This window comes from Pocillopora verrucosa, chromosome 1 (genome assembly GCF_036669915.1).
Source record: "Pocillopora verrucosa isolate sample1 chromosome 1, ASM3666991v2, whole genome shotgun sequence".
Lineage (NCBI taxonomy): Eukaryota > Metazoa > Cnidaria > Anthozoa > Scleractinia > Pocilloporidae > Pocillopora > Pocillopora verrucosa.
In genome coordinates this window covers 25,683,238-25,698,588 of record NC_089312.1, presented here as the reverse complement: position 1 = coordinate 25,698,588, position 15,351 = coordinate 25,683,238, and the positions used below count along the sequence as shown (strand labels likewise).

General features: G+C 39.3%; 2 protein-coding genes across 2 annotated transcripts; both read left to right on the top strand.

The window, feature by feature from the left end:
- The first annotated feature begins 403 nt into the window (after nt 1-403).
- Nucleotides 404-11,744, top strand: LOC131796387 (putative leucine-rich repeat-containing protein DDB_G0290503). Its single transcript, XM_059113967.2, has 12 exons — nt 404-790; nt 2,597-3,374; nt 4,865-5,111; nt 5,775-6,070; nt 6,442-6,742; nt 7,335-7,564; nt 8,128-8,281; nt 8,790-8,893; nt 8,969-9,109; nt 9,846-10,061; nt 10,376-10,477; nt 10,555-11,744. Exons 1-12 carry the CDS (start codon nt 474-476, stop codon nt 10,615-10,617), a joined length of 2,949 nt encoding a protein of 982 aa, XP_058969950.2. The 5' UTR covers nt 404-473; the 3' UTR covers nt 10,618-11,744.
- A 256-nt stretch (nt 11,745-12,000) lies between these two features.
- Nucleotides 12,001-15,319, top strand: LOC131796388 (uncharacterized). The gene is made up of 2 exons (XM_059113968.2): nt 12,001-12,592; nt 13,708-15,319. Exons 1-2 carry the CDS (start codon nt 12,180-12,182, stop codon nt 14,276-14,278), a joined length of 984 nt encoding a protein of 327 aa, XP_058969951.2. The 5' UTR covers nt 12,001-12,179; the 3' UTR covers nt 14,279-15,319.
- Nucleotides 15,320-15,351: the final 32 nt, after the last annotated feature.

Here is a 15,351-nt window from a genome sequence, read left to right as displayed (position 1 = left end):
TCTTATAGCTTTGTGGTGCCTTATCCTCCCCATTTTGTAAAAAACTAATCTGTTGCAGTCTTCCGCAAGTCAGAGGCAAATTTTAGGTCACGCAAACACTTAAAGAAAACGACTCGACATGTCATAAAGTAGTCCTTTGAATTTTGTTAAACGGTGAAAGGAAGATCTTTTTCAGGAGTATGTCATAACGGCCCAAGGCTATGCTCATTTATAAAGGCAATTAAGAGTTTTCTCATCCTTTCACCTGCGCATCTGCGAATCCTTTATTTCGAGGAAAGAACATAAAATAAATACACGAGTGATCACGCGTGTCGCGTTTAGCGCCGTTTACTCCCCTCCCCCCACTCCCAGAAGATTTTATCTAAAAGCCACTTGACATAGTAATTTCCTGCCCGGACATGGCATGTTTGCATTATTCATGACAATCGAAGAGTGGTTGTGCAACACAAAGGATAAGATGTGAAGACTAAGAAATGGGGGCCGAAACGGATCTTCATAGGTTGGTAGATTTGGCATTGCGCTCTCCGGATGCAGGTGTCGTGAACTTCAATCATCTTCACTCTCTTCTTCACGCCATTTTGAATCACATCGGCTTGAGTTATGACCCGCAGAATGGAGTGCTAAATACTCAGTCAGCTGCTGCTCCTGATGAAGGAAATGACAAAGGAACTTCATTCGAGCAGTTAAATGGACCAGGTAAAGAAATTTCCGACGCTGACAATTCCAATCGTGATGATAATCGCCTGGTTCAGACAACAATTCAGTTGGACCAAAGAGGCCACTTCGACAGGTTTGATAAGCTTTTAGTTTGCCACACTTTTATTACAACCATAGTTGTTCGAATATGCATATGTAGCTTAAGCTGTTAAAATGGTGTTTCTGTGACACTCTATTGTTCCATTTCATCACAAACACCGTTTTGTCGAGCGGTATACAACAGCGAAATTTGTAAATCTTGATCAGCGAACCGTAAGCGTGTCATGATAACAAGGCACTTCGTTCTGTTTATCACTTTACCGGCCATTACTTTCAGTGTTCTTTTGACAGATAGTGTTGTGGATGTTATAAATTATTCAGATATCGCTTTAATAGCGTTTTCACGACTAAAAGTTAACGATCTAAAATGGTTTGTCGGTGTGCAGAGCTGACTTTTCGAGAGCATCTTTTCACGATGAAGTATTTCCCTTGTAATCGCGCGAAAATAGCTCATATTCTTAAGCGGATTTTCACTAATTGCATGTTACATTCATTATCAACAATGACGGTAAGCGAACAAAATCCAGCCATTTTTACATGCAGCCGGAGGGTTCATTCTCTTTACGTATTTTGATTAAAAGTAAAACCTTGAATTGATCTACTTTGTTGCGTGAGAATTTTACTGGACAACTCCTCAGAAAGACCGAAATAGTTAAAAATATTCAACAAAACGCTACATTCTATGATTTGTTGACGGTTCAAAGTATTTGTCGTCGTGGAAACGAAGACATTTAAAGTTAATGTTTACTTTGTATTTGTTCAGTTAGGCGCTCATAAATAACTTTACAGTGAAATGTCAATTTTTCTTTTTTTGTTACTTTGCTTCAGTCTTTCAGTTTTGATTAGAGAGAACTCCGTTCAAAATTTCAGCTGTGCAGATGTTTTGGGAGAGGTTAAATATTGTAGCAACTTTGCAGGGGGCTTATTAGGTTGACTTTACTTTAATTTACCTAATATTCATAAACACTTGACAGTGTTTGCAGTGGGACGAAAGCCAAACTATTGTTCTCTTTAGTTATTTTTGCAAACAATGGTTGGCGGAATTATCTGTAAGTTTCAGCAAATCAAGGTAGAGAGTATAACTAGACTTGCACTTGAATAGGCTTCAGTTTCTAGACTTTCCTTAAAAAACCAAATCATTTATAGAATTTTGTGCCATTCATGTTAAGTTGACAAACTTAACTAAGAGGAAAAAATGCACATAAGGCCTGTTAAGTGTCTTAAATATGTAAATGTCATTAGTCTAAAAACCTGGAATGGTTTTGAATCTTTGTTTCAAATTTCTTAAACCAATTACTAATACTAGTTTGAATCAGCAATGCAGTTTTTCAACTGTAGCCCCTTGTGGACTGAAAATAAATAGCAGTTCGAGAGATAATTCATCACTCTTAATTTAATTTTTAGTATTTTTTTGTATATTTAATAGTAAATCTTATTACCACAGTATTTATCTCCTGCATGAATTAAAAAAATGTGAGCAAAAATTGGTAGTATAAGGTTATTTTTGATGCAGAGGGCAGAGCAAGTTGATTCACCACTTCACCAATCCATTTGTGTTTACAATCAGTAACTAATATTTTTGTTGTTTCCTTGGATTTTGAAGCCACTTATGAATTTGGAATTCCTATCAACCTTTTTTAGCACATTTTGTGGATTTATCTGGGAAGCACAAATTGTATATAATCCCTCCGTATCACTTGGACATGAGCTTCAAAGCCATTCTCTAGAATTATTTGATAAGCAATCTGAACTTTGATTTGATTATTGTGAAGAATATTTTATTTTATGTCTGTTACTCTTGTTTTGGCAATTTTTGATAATGAAGTTGGTTTGAATTCAGTTTGCAGATGAGGCAACAAAACCTTGAGAATAAAGTTCAAGAACTAGAGGACAAATTAAAAATCCTTGATAACCTACCATCCACTCAGTTTATAATTGAACAGGCACAAAAAAATTCAACAAGTGTAACCCAAGATGATGGATCCAATCAAAATGTGCTTTCTGGAATGTGGCAGTTAATGAAATTTAACAGCAGGCTCCAGGCTACAGAAGAAGGTATTGATAGAATAATGACAATTTTGAATGAATTTCTTGGGGGTGATGGAAAAGGAATCAGTAGAGTCAAAGATGAAGTGAAGGATATTGCCAGTGAACTAAAAAACCTGAAAGAAAGATTTCTTGGTCAAAAGCCATTTGAGGATGATAACCTTGGACAGAGTCTGTCTGCAAGGAAATCCCATGATGCGGAGAACTCTCAGTTACTGCAGCAAAGGATGCATTCTCTTGAAAAACAACTTCAGGATAAATTTGTGACCAAGGATGACTTGTCAGTGTATGTTAAATGGCCTGCCCTACAAGAGGCTTTGAATGTAAAGAAATCAGACTTTGAAAGGAAATCTAAAGAGGAGGATGGTGTTTTAGGAAAGGAACAAGGCTTTATGTTAGGAAATGGGCAGAGCAGTGTTTTGGAAAAGACATTTGATCATCCTGAAAGTGAAAATAAAGCATCAGATACAGAGTCAGATGGGCGTCCACAGAGTGCTCCAGTGCCATCTACCCAGCAGACTCCAGTGCAGACACCTGAGGTCCCTAAGACAGCTTTCACAAGGAGCACACAGGTTTGACTGTAATATGTATGATACATTTTATGTTGGCCTATCAGAATCAATTAAAGCCAATTTTGTTGTTAAGACAGGAGTGTCGAAACGTTGGGTCTATGAATTGTAACTTCTTCGGTTACATTCATTAAATCTGCAAACCAGTGTAGCTTCAAACTATGTCTGATTGTCCACCTGGTTGCCGTGTGAACTTTAATATATTTTAAGTGAATACTGGTTTGAAAAGCTGATGGTAAGACTAGACTCGAAAAATGTGTTCTTGAAAATTGTTTACATATGTGCATTTGTATACGCTGTACTTGTATGCTACTTTAGTTTTGGTAAAGTTCAACTGTCAAATGAGTGATGGTCATATCATTCCAGGAAAGAGCTAAACATTTGCCTTACAACATTATTTTCACTAAACCATTTTTCTGATCATCATCATCATCATCATCATTAGGTCGAGCTTGCTTGGTATTCCATGACACACTTCCTCCACCTTTCTCTGTCTTCCATTGCAATTGGTACTTTTTCAATTCTGCATCCTGTGTCATCCATCAATTGGTCAATGTAGGTCTTTTTTGGGGCGTCCTCTCGGCTGATGTCCTTGTGGTGGCTTCCAGAGTAATCCATCCCCTGCTTGTTCTTCTTTACTGCGCCAACAATGTCCTGCAAATCTCATCCTTTGTTGCTGTAGCAATTTACTGATTGGTGGGATGTGGCCATAGAGCTCTACATTTGTGGGGTGGTCCTTCCATGATCTGTTTAAGGCAGTGCATAGCATTCTAGTGTATGCTCCATCAATTTTCTTTTCCAGATGTGTTGTTAAGGTCCAGGAGACTGAACCATATAAAAGGACGGTCTCCACTGCTGCTCGAAAGAAGTTTCTCTTCAGGTTGTCTGTGAGGTTTGATTTCCATATCTTGTCCAGTTCATTTAGAGCATTTCATGCCTTTCCTAGTCTGATGTTCACATCATGTTCGGTAGAGGCAATGTAGCTTCCCAGGTATTTAAAATCTTCCACTTGCTTTATCTTCTCACCATCGAGACTCTTCATCCTTTCTGACGCATCTTGATTGAAGCAGATGAACTCTGTTTTATCTGCATTGAGGTAGAGCCCTATCTCCTTTGTGTTCTTTCAATGCTGTGCAGCAGGAATGTTGCATCTTTTAGGATGTCAGCCAGCACTGATAAGTCATCAGCATAGTCTGCATCTGTTATTTTCATAGATGGGTAACATTTGCTCTTCTGCTTTGTGAGGGTAAAGCCAAGTTCATTGTTCTTGTCTAGAGCTTTACGCAGTACATAGTCAAGACATATAATGAATATGTTTGGGGCTAGTGTATCACCTTGGAGGACTCCAGCACTGATATCGAAGAAGTCTGTGTCTCCATCAGGGGAGCAAACCATAGAGCAGGTGTCCTGATACATTATCATGATGGCATCTACTGTTTCCTTGGGTATTCCATAGGCATAATTTTTTTTGTTTATTTTTCTGATACTTGCAGGTAAATATTCAAGAAATGCCCTCGGTAGACCACCCCTCTCAAGAGATGGTTGAATGTCTTAGGCAAATTGGGGAGCTATCTGAAAAACATAGTGTGATAGAGAAAAAAATTACTAATGTCATGGAAGCTCAGGAAGAAATGGCTGGAGAGCTGGCCAAAGTGGAAGAGACTCTGCCACAGAAAATTAGTAAAGAAGATTTAAACATTCCTGAGGACCTGCAAGATCAATTGGCCTTGCTGAAGCAAGGTGTGTGAAATAATCTTATTTTTAGTCAACCATCACCGATTTTTTGATAATTACATTTTAAGAATAATCATTATAAACACTTTAATAATTTGGTGTTAAAGAATTATTCTCTAAGACATTATCACTTGCCATTATCTCACATCAAATACATTCTAGAATGGATACAGTAACTTCACAGTCAAGTAGCTCTTTTCCACAGCAGTCCTTCACTAAGGTGGTGGAGATATTCTTTCATTTACCATGTATGATGTAAAAAATCAATAAATATTAGGAAGTCTGCAAGTCGATTTTCGCGTGGAACAGTGCTCAATACGTTGAAGCAGAGCAGAATAAATATTATGAGAGGAAAAAAGGACGCAACTACATTTCCCGATAAGCCTGTTTCGTGAATCGCTTCACTCTTCAGGGGTTTAATGTTTTAGGTTTTTGTAAAAAATAATATATGTTAAATCCTGATGATTATAATTTAATTTGATTTGTTCCTATTTCTTTCTAGCTACATTTAGTAGAGTCAACAAGCAAAAGAAAATTCAAATCAATTAGTTGAAACTATGATTTTATACCTCATTAATTTTTAACATTTGTACATGGTGTTAAGATTTCTCATGTAGATGTCAAAGGACTGACTTACATGTCAGCTGATTTAAATATCATTTCAAAAAGGTTTGGAATTCCTAAACACAAATCAAGATTTGGTAGCACTGGCAGAAATCAAGAAAATGGCTCAGGATAACAAGGAGCGTGTTGAAGCACTTAAGCGTGAACTGGCCATCTTTGCACGGCAGAGCAAACAGCAAACAGCTTTTACAGGAGTGGTCAGCCAATCACCTGTTGTGGACAGCAGTGTTCTTGATGCTCTAAGAGAACATTTAAATGAGCTCCAAAATCAACAGGAAAAACTTGCCATAGCCACCGGTAGGCAACACTCTGAGGTTATAGGAGATCTTTCCAGAAAACAGGTTGGTGTTCTGTATTGAGAGGCAGCATGGTTAAGTGGGGGTGGTTGGACTCTCACCTCCAGTCCCACTCCAACCATTCAATGCATTTTTCCCTGGATAGTCCCAAGCTACCCCTAAACCAAGCTTGTAAATAGCAAACTGGTTTTCCTCCTGCCTGAAATCACGTTGCCGCTGATTTGTATTATCTGTCAGTCTGTAAAAATAGTAATATTATGTCACCCCCACAGATCATGATGTTGGTATGAAGGTGTATGCTGTGGGAGTTATTTAATAGCCACTTGCAGAGCTATTGAAGCAAAACTCCACACTTAAGAGAACACTCAGCTGTTAATTACTCCCTTTTGATATGAATCCATTCCTGTTTTCTGCAGGAACACATTGAAGCCCTGTACAACTATGTTGAAAAACTCCAAGAGAGCAAAGCGGATAAGGAAAATGTAGCCATGGAAATGGACATTAAGGCTGATAAGGCGTCACTGGACAGTAAAGTGAATATATCAACATTTGATAATACGTTTAGCATGCTCGATGAAGGGCTCAGAGAAGCACTACAGAAAATGGATGATTACATGAATGAAGAAATGGCATTAAAACAAGCACTGAAGCAACTGTCTAATGATATGTCAGAAAAGATGGATGGCCAAGCTTTCCAGGCACTAAAAAACTACCTGGGTGAGTCGAGGGTTGTACATAATCTTTTTTTCTTCATCTTATTTATATGAGAATCCAGATTCCAGCCCCAGCTTTCTGGAGGCTTATTAGGCATGCAACTTACCCATGCAATACCGCTATCCACCCAACACTAATTGAATAGGTAAGAGAACATTGCCACAAAAACGTCTTAGAAAACAAGGGGTAACCTCTAATGGACCCGCAATCCATCCAAGGGTAGTAATGGTCCTCCTTGTCACTGAATGCAACAGCAACTGGGGTAAATTCTGAAGGTGTAGACTACTTCGTACGCTTGCAGATTTGATTAGAAATGTTATCCTTCTGGAGCTACGCCATAAGTGTAAGAATGGTACCAGTGAACTCTAAGGGACACTTGACAAAATACAGAGGGGTAACCTTTGATGGACTAACGTCCCATCAGGATGACCACCAATGTGAATTCCCTGCACATACTTGCACTTGTTGTTTGGTGACTATGAAAAGCGTTGAAGCCCGAATCACACGCTTTGTCGGAAGAAGAAAAAATTGCGTTTTAGATTTCTTGTGCGAGGAAATAAATTATTGTGACAAATGTATCAATTTTTTACTTTAGAACGGCGTATAGCAGATGTACAGAAGTCCAGGAACATGATTGCCGCAGAAGCAAAAGTGGATTTTTCGGACGCAGCTGGCTTCCGCAGACCAATCAAGTTTAACTGTATCTCATGTAGTAGACCTGTGGAACTTCCCCTTAGGGGACCCCTCCGGGCCAACCTGCCGGCCCCCAGAGGGGTTCGGACAAAAAGGTCCAAGGGCCCATATTTGTCCTATGAAATGGACCAGGTGAGGATTGTTGTTTCTGCTTGCTCGTTTGTTTGGTTGGTCGTTGACTGATCGGGAAACTTCGTAAGAAACCCGTCATGGGCTCGTTCCACTAAACACAACTAAGGTTTGAGGAGTCTAGATTGAACGAGTTGTGCAGAAGTATCAGTTACTCGTTTTGGTGCCAAGAAGAGGTATCATATGCAGTTACCCGTCTGGTGCCAAGATTTTAGACTAATGAAAGTTCAACGATAAAGATTTCCATGCATGGGTTATTTTCTTTCCTCAGCCAGAGGAGAAGAACAAAAACAATTAAATTCCCCGCACATACATTTATAGATATAGTGACAAGCATGGTTTTGTTAAATTTGACACAAGATACATGTAACATTGTCCATATCAAAAAAATGTAAGTATCGAATTAACCACGCATCTACCCCTCCCCTAACTCGACAACAGTAAACTGATAACGTTGGGTTAGGGGAGGGGTAAGTGCGCAGTTGCTAAGATACTGACATTGATCCAAAATTCTTGATCAATTTTTTTCTTTCATTGAATGTAAAACTTTCCTTCGCTGTGTGTAGATTCGTCAGTATCAACGTGGTCACTACAGCGGTGGTAAGGCTGAGAGAACGTTGAACGACATCATTTCCGGTCGACCATGCGGCGGGAGCCATACGGTGATGTATTTACCAAAGAGACGGACGAGACCTACCCAGCTGAATCAAGTGTTAGGAGGTTCGTTTACTGTGATGAGTGGATGGTACTAGCGGAATCTGAAGTATCGTTGGGAAAGTGGGACAACAAATATCGTTAACAGACATAAGTTCACTCCCCTTGGACGTGCCTTTCGTTTGGAGAGTTTGAAATATTCGGGGTCAGAGGGAACGAGCTAGGGTTTCCGCTTTGTCTTATGATATGATACATGAAAGAGACACTATTAGCATGTGTTATAACCAAAAAGGAATACATGTGATCTGAAATATTTATCCTCAAGAAATACAGAGTTTTCTCTACACTTGGTGATCGCTGAGGTGCTCCCGAAAATTCTGCTGTCATTTTGGTCAAGACAGGTTCGCGATCTTTTCTTACAACGATTGACATTTAGAACCCTATCCAAACCGTTCAAGTTTGTTTCTTTATTTAGCTCTCTCACAATATCCCATACTTTACTCAGAACTTTATACTTCTGTGGAGTGTGACGTGATCATTAGATTGCAAACCCTTATGTTTTTCAAACTTTTAGGGCATGACGATAATCCAGATATCCCTATCTGGGGGAGAGAAAAATCTGTCATTGACGTACTGAAAGGATCTGATGGACATGTTTATAAAGGCCGGTTTAAACAGGTATGTTATGGAGAGCCACATCGACCCTCTAAAACTTGCAGGATGTATATTAACTTTGTATGTTTTTATTCCTAGACAATCCCACCCATTGGCAAGAACTCCACCTCCCCCCTGCATGAACACGAAGTGACGTCCCTTAATAAGGAGGATTCACAAGTGACGTCATCACACTCCAACTCGGGCCCCAACTCTCCGCGTAATATAGTAATGGGAGAGGTAAGGCAAGCACAGAGCAGCAAATTGAACATCTGACTTAGGATGTCTTTTAGAACTTCACAATTGCTGTGTGGTAGAGATCGAATCTAGTTTTGAATCAATTTTTTAATTTCTCGTTTTAATCTCCTCAACGTATTTTAAGTTTGAGAATGTTGTCTAGCTCACACATTTTGCAGTCACGCATTTTCCATTTTGCCACTCAAAAAACTAAACAACTTACATTAACGATAATTCACGTATCTGTAAAACGAAAGAAAGCGGTAAGACTGAAAAAAAAATCTGAAAAACTTCTGAGTGATAAAATAAGTTGATGTCGATTGTGTTGGAATCAGTCTACGAAAACCACGATGATAAAGTCAAGTGTTACTCGTTGTTGTCTTAAATCAATTTTCTTCAAGGATTAGCACGTCGTACTATCGGATGGTTAAAAAAGCGACAATTTTTTCTTGTCGATGATTACATTAATGGTAAAATGTCACCAACTATTTTCTCCAATGATTACGGAGCGCAGATAATTCGGATCATCATATTAAATTTTTTTGACAATGGCTCCCCGACCAACGACCGTGACACAATTTAGCTTGGATGGCTGGAAGTTTTACGCATGCTTTGAAGCGTTGAGCGGCGAAGAGACGGAAGGAAGCGGTCAGTCTTGCATGGCTGCCAGCTTGGTTTTGAGTTAAAACAAACGTCAAATATTTTAAGCAAAAGTATGAAGTGTCTTTGTGCTTTACAGCCTGCAGAAAAACCTCCAAAAGAACAACAAGGCAGTCCACGAGAAACACAGCTGGGGAATCAGTCACGGAGCACTTCACCAAGAACTCGTATGAGACATATTGTGAAACGACACAGCTCCGGCTCACCACCTGCTCCAGTGCCTTCACCTTCTCCCCCAACCGTGCGGGAGACTGAAGCACAGAAAGCTTCACAGAAACAGGAAAGGCAAGGAGAGGTAATTTCCCTTCGCTGCTCCTTTGTATTTCTCATGATTTGGTTTTAATCATTTTTTGGAAATATTTCGGTACTTCCATCACAATGCTGGGCATCTTTCATAGTGCCTAGACAATCCATTCCTCGAAAGATTTTTTGAGCATGTGACGTTTTTGGAAGTATCTGAATTAAAACCACTTTCATTCCATGTCGTAGCTGATTAAGTTCAACCCTTGATTTGAGTCAACACTACAAAGCTTGCGATGGATAAAATGGTGTTATTGCAGCATGTTTGCTTTGTGCGTATATTAAAATGTTCTCATTCGTGCATCACAGGACGCCCAGTCAAAGTTATTTACGCCAGCTGTTCCAAGGCCATCCCCCGACGGAGCCAGAGAAAACGACGACGGAGATCCGGGTGGAACCAGAAATGTTACGGTAGGATTCAGTGATGACGTCTAGTAAACATCTTTTTGATTGTATTGATGGACATTATATTCCTTACTATTCTTAAGGAACCTCAGATGCTGCCTCCCCGCCCGGAACATGAAGGTGGATTCACAACAAGCAACGAGTAACTGATCGAAACTGGGAGAAGACCATAAGAGAGATTCAAATTGTTTTACTTTACATTTATATAGTATATTCCAGAGTCTTGTATACATCGTGTATTCCTGGAGTTACTGACTGATTATATAGTACAGTTAAGAAAATCATCCTGAAGACAAAGATATTGTATTGATACGAGAACAGTTATTTTACTCCAGAGTCTTTCATAATCGGTGGCTAGATTTAAACAGAGTTTGTACCAAGACAAGCATTCTAAAAATAGTATGGACATTTTTTAACTAGCTTTAAATACTGAAAGAAATTATGGGATATGGAGTTGAAGTTTTGGAAAAATTGAAAGAAGCACTTAACAACTGTTTTTCTGCTCGAGCCATGTTGTACTATTGATAAACCCGAGAATGTCTTAGGCGTAGTCTAGGAAATAGTATTGAACTTTGTTTATAAAGGGTGCTTAAACCCTGGAGAAGTTCCTTATGAGTTGAAAAGTTGATTGGGAAAGATGTTATATAATGTTTCAAGTGTTCAGTCGGTAAACCGCGGCGCAGAGCAGCAGAGGATAGGGGTGGACTCAGGCAGCATCATCAGCTGCCTCCTCCTCCCCCTCCCCCCTCCACTTTTTCCCCCCTGGTTTTATTGCAAGGCAATCTGATGCAATTGCGCTGCTGGTTATTGACTGCAACCTTAGAACAAATTCAATGATACATTGACATTATGCAAATACCATAGAAATTATTTATCATTCTTACTATTAGTACTATGATTTTGAGGGCTGGCCCGTTTGATTTATTATAGAGGTTGTTCATATCATCTTAAAAGAATGGTCTTAACCATAATGAGAGTGTTATTTATTATCTGATAGTCATTCCCTTTTGAGAGAAGGATTGATGGATTTTTCCTAATATTCACAAAGGAAGTGAAAAATAGAGGTATAATTGGCCGTGTTACAGGAGGAAAGGAGTTTGTTGACTTGAGTAGATGAGAATCTTTGAAAGTCGTACTAAATATTAAGCGCAAGGTGTAAATTTGTTTGATCAGTTGTATTGTATTTCCCTCAAGGTTGTGAAAACGTTATGCGTAAACTCCAACCTGTAACTTTGGCCAATAAAGATATGCTGATATGCAGCTCTTGAGCACTTCACTTCTCTCTAATTTCTTCTAAATAATTTATTTCAAAGCGGTTAGTATGTATTTTTTAGTTAAAACTCTACTAAGTCAACCAAGAACATCCTTTCAATGAAAAATCTTGCAAGTTAGATCGGCTTGGATCGAACAGGCTAGTTCACCCCATCAACCTCTCTCCCAGGCTGAAGACGGCAGGAGAGGAGACACCCTGGAAACGAGTTTGTCTCGTTGTCAAGGTAGTGACGAACCTTGTCGGAAGTATCAAGGAACAATTCTGAGAATTTTCTTCCACTTCCTAAATGCTCCAGTTTCCCAGAATCTCGGACGATGACGTCAAGTGCAATGATTTGACTCCTTAAAGGGAGACGCTAGGGTGACAAAGCACACTGAGAAGGAGGAACTACATTTCCCGTCACTGAAATCAGACAGTAGTGTCCCCAGAAGCGCCATGGCGGAAGCAAGTGCGAGTTCTCCCACTAATTCAGGGAAAATAGCTCTAGATCATGGCAAATTTTTTAAATACGAGTCTATACGCATCGAGTGGACCAAACACTTTGAGAATCATTACTTTGATGAAGTTCATGTGGTGAAAGGATTCTTCAAAACATTCCACCGCACTCACAAACGATTTCAGTTTGTAGTCGCAGAGCTCTTCGATGAGACAACTCATCTTGTAGTTCGCGCTGATGACTACCGAGGGATCAAAGAAGAATTGGAGCGGAGAACGAAGAAAAGTCTGCCTGAAGTTAGCCATGTCTCGGGCGTGAAGATTATGGAAGATAGAAAGTCTTTCCTTGACTTTGAGTCACACCGAGAGTTTTCCATGTCCCTGAAAAATGAGAATGACAAAATAAGACAGAGGTATGTGCTGTTAAATCGAATATCTACCTCGAATATCTGCCGTCCAAACTTAATTTCATGAATTTCAAAGACTTACTCATCGCTGATTGCATAAATTCTAATTTTTAGTTGAATATTTAATATTAAGATCGTGTACTTAAACTCCTTCGTTCTTAACGGTAAATCGCGCCTAATCGATTACTCGAAACTCTTATAATATAAATCGTAAAATCTTTTTGTGGCGATATTTTCATTATTGACCTTCACCGAAAAAAAAAATCTTCCCTTTGTTTACATCTCTAAATCAATTTCGCCTGTGCCTTTCGAAGAAAACCGCTCTGGAAGTTCTGCTATCTTTTCCTAGAAAGAGCAAGATATTTAACGAGCTATCTCGTTCAAGTCACGCAACTTTCGTAACCATCTTGGACGAAATTTCAATCCGGAAGAAACGAACAATTCGTACCTGGTTATTGAATAGATCCAAGAGAATATAAACGATTTATAATATTTTGATAGATCGTATACATTGGTCGATGAACAAAATATATTTTCAAATTCACATCCCGGCACGGTTCGGTGAGTTTCTCAGAAAATACCCGGAGGTGATTGCGTGAATTGTAATCGATTCCCTCGAATGATTTGAATGAGATTTGAAAGACAAACATGTTTGCCCATATTAAACGCGAAATGTTTTTATCCAAAGGCTCGTGTTTTCTAATCGATGACTGTTAACATGATATTAAATATTTAAAGGTAAGACTTCAAATCAATGGAAAAAAAAGAATACTCTACAAAAACATCAAGGGCAAATTGTTGTTTGGAAGAGGTAGATCGCTTACCGTCGTGACCAATGAGCACGGCACGAGAGTGCATGCACGGGCCTAGAAGCAGCGCATAACAATCAAATAAGTGGAATTACATTCATTGATAAACCGAAAAATAAAAAACTCTGATATTGAAGTAAAGCTCAAATTCAATATGATTTCCAAAGTTAAAAAAAAACGGCAGAAATCGATCGTAAGTTTTCCCTGACTCGTTGTTGCTTGACGCCTATTAGTTCATCAAATGAGTAGATAAATACATGGATAATACCTCCTCTATCGCTGCGTTTTTTTTGTTTTTTTTTTCATATTTAGGAGGAAAGAAGAAGCGAAGAAACACGCAGGTATATTCCGTGACTCACTGAAAAGCAAGCCTTGCCCACGCGTTTTGGCGTTTGATGTGGAAACCTATGAACACGATAAAGTTACTGTCCTCGAAGTTGGCTACGTCATCGCACAAATTGACAAGCCGGAAGAGCAGGAAGCGTTCCATTACATCATCGAGGAGAATCTCCACTATTCAAACAAAGACTACGTCCCTGACAACCGCGAGCGATTCAAATTTGGTTCCTCAAAGCGCATGTCTCTTGTGGAGGCCGCAGAGAAGTTCCAGCAGCATATCGCCGACGTAGAGTTTTTGGTGACCCACGCTGGCCATAATGATGAACAGTACCTTGCGGGGTGTGGCATCTCTTTAGAAGGAAGGCAGATATTTGATACACAGATGCTGGCCTCGACTTTGATGACCGGTGGTCCTCAGACTTACAGCCTCAAACGATTGCTTGGTGACTTGGCCATCGAGTATGACGAGGATATTTTACATAACGCAGGGAATGATGCAGTGTACACACTGAAGGCGTTCCTCAGTCTCAGCAAGAAGATTTAGCCTTCAAACTTTTCCAGCTTATGTACAATTTAGTATTGTACGTTGAACTATGCAGCGAACCGATTTTAAATTTGAGTTAGAAAATATTGCATCAAATTTTAAACGGAAATGTATACAGCTACACTGAATTAGTATGACTAAGCAGGATCTTACTCCTTCCCAAATACTTTGCTTAGCATTCCTAGAGGTCAGATCTACCCAGAACTTTCAAAACATGCACATGTGGATGGATCTCGATCGGAAATGCAGGCATTTCAAAACTTTGCATCAAGTAAATTTTATTCGCACATTGGATATTTGCACATGCTGATTGCATTTCGATAACAAATCGGGCTTCACCGAACTAGTCTTGACGTTACAAGCCCAATTTTTAGGAAATTGTAGTTTTACTTTTAAAACATACTCAGACTTTGGGAAAATATTCGATGCTTTCATTTTCCAGAAAGCAACGAACAAGGTTATTAGTTTCATAGGTAACTACTGCGCTGCTTCGTAGGCAAGTGAAAAAGTTGGTTGTCAGCTATTCAACGATTACAAGGTAAAAACAGAGTTACCTTATCACAGAGCCTGGTTTTGGCCTTTGCAGATGTGCCCGTAGAGAAACACCAAAATTGATTCGTTTGCGCATGCCCTGCGTTTGACCGCTGTATTACTTCATAACGAGGGACAAACCTCGGTCATTAATCAAGACAAATGATCGCGACAAATAATCGCGACGTGCACGTGGTTACGTGGATCAACAGCTGGTAGGCGATCGTTTAACTTTCGTTCACTACCGTAGAGTTCCGATAGTAGCGACCCTCATTACTTTCGAAATCAGCAGCCTTTGGGGGTCGCTACTTTCGGGAGGTCGTTACTTTCGGAGAACAAAAATCGTTTACAAATAGAGCTGGCGCGAGCTTTTTTTTCTTTCGAAGTAAAAAAAGAACAACATTTTTTTGCATTCCATATGTATAGATTGTGTTTCGTAAATAGAAGGTAACAATGATAAATACAGCAATACGGTAATAAAATTGATCGATATCAACACCAATAAACAAATAAGACAAAATTCGTCTATCCAGTTTCATGTT

What these genes read in the sequence shown, in the direction of transcription:
- LOC131796388 (XM_059113968.2), top strand. Translation starts at nt 12,180, where the DNA reads ATGGCGGAAGCAAGTGCGAGTTCTCCCACTAATTCAGGGAAAATAGCT. An exon ending in AATGACAAAATAAGACAGAG is followed by an intron (nt 12,593 to 13,707) that starts GTATGTGCTGTT and finishes TTTCATATTTAG; the next exon opens with GAGGAAAGAAGAAGCGAAGA.
- LOC131796387 (XM_059113967.2), top strand. Translation starts at nt 474, where the DNA reads ATGGGGGCCGAAACGGATCTTCATAGGTTGGTAGATTTGGCATTGCGC. An exon ending in CAAAGAGGCCACTTCGACAG is followed by an intron (nt 791 to 2,596) that starts GTTTGATAAGCT and finishes GTTTGAATTCAG; the next exon opens with TTTGCAGATGAGGCAACAAA. An exon ending in GTAATATAGTAATGGGAGAG is followed by an intron (nt 9,110 to 9,845) that starts GTAAGGCAAGCA and finishes TGTGCTTTACAG; the next exon opens with CCTGCAGAAAAACCTCCAAA.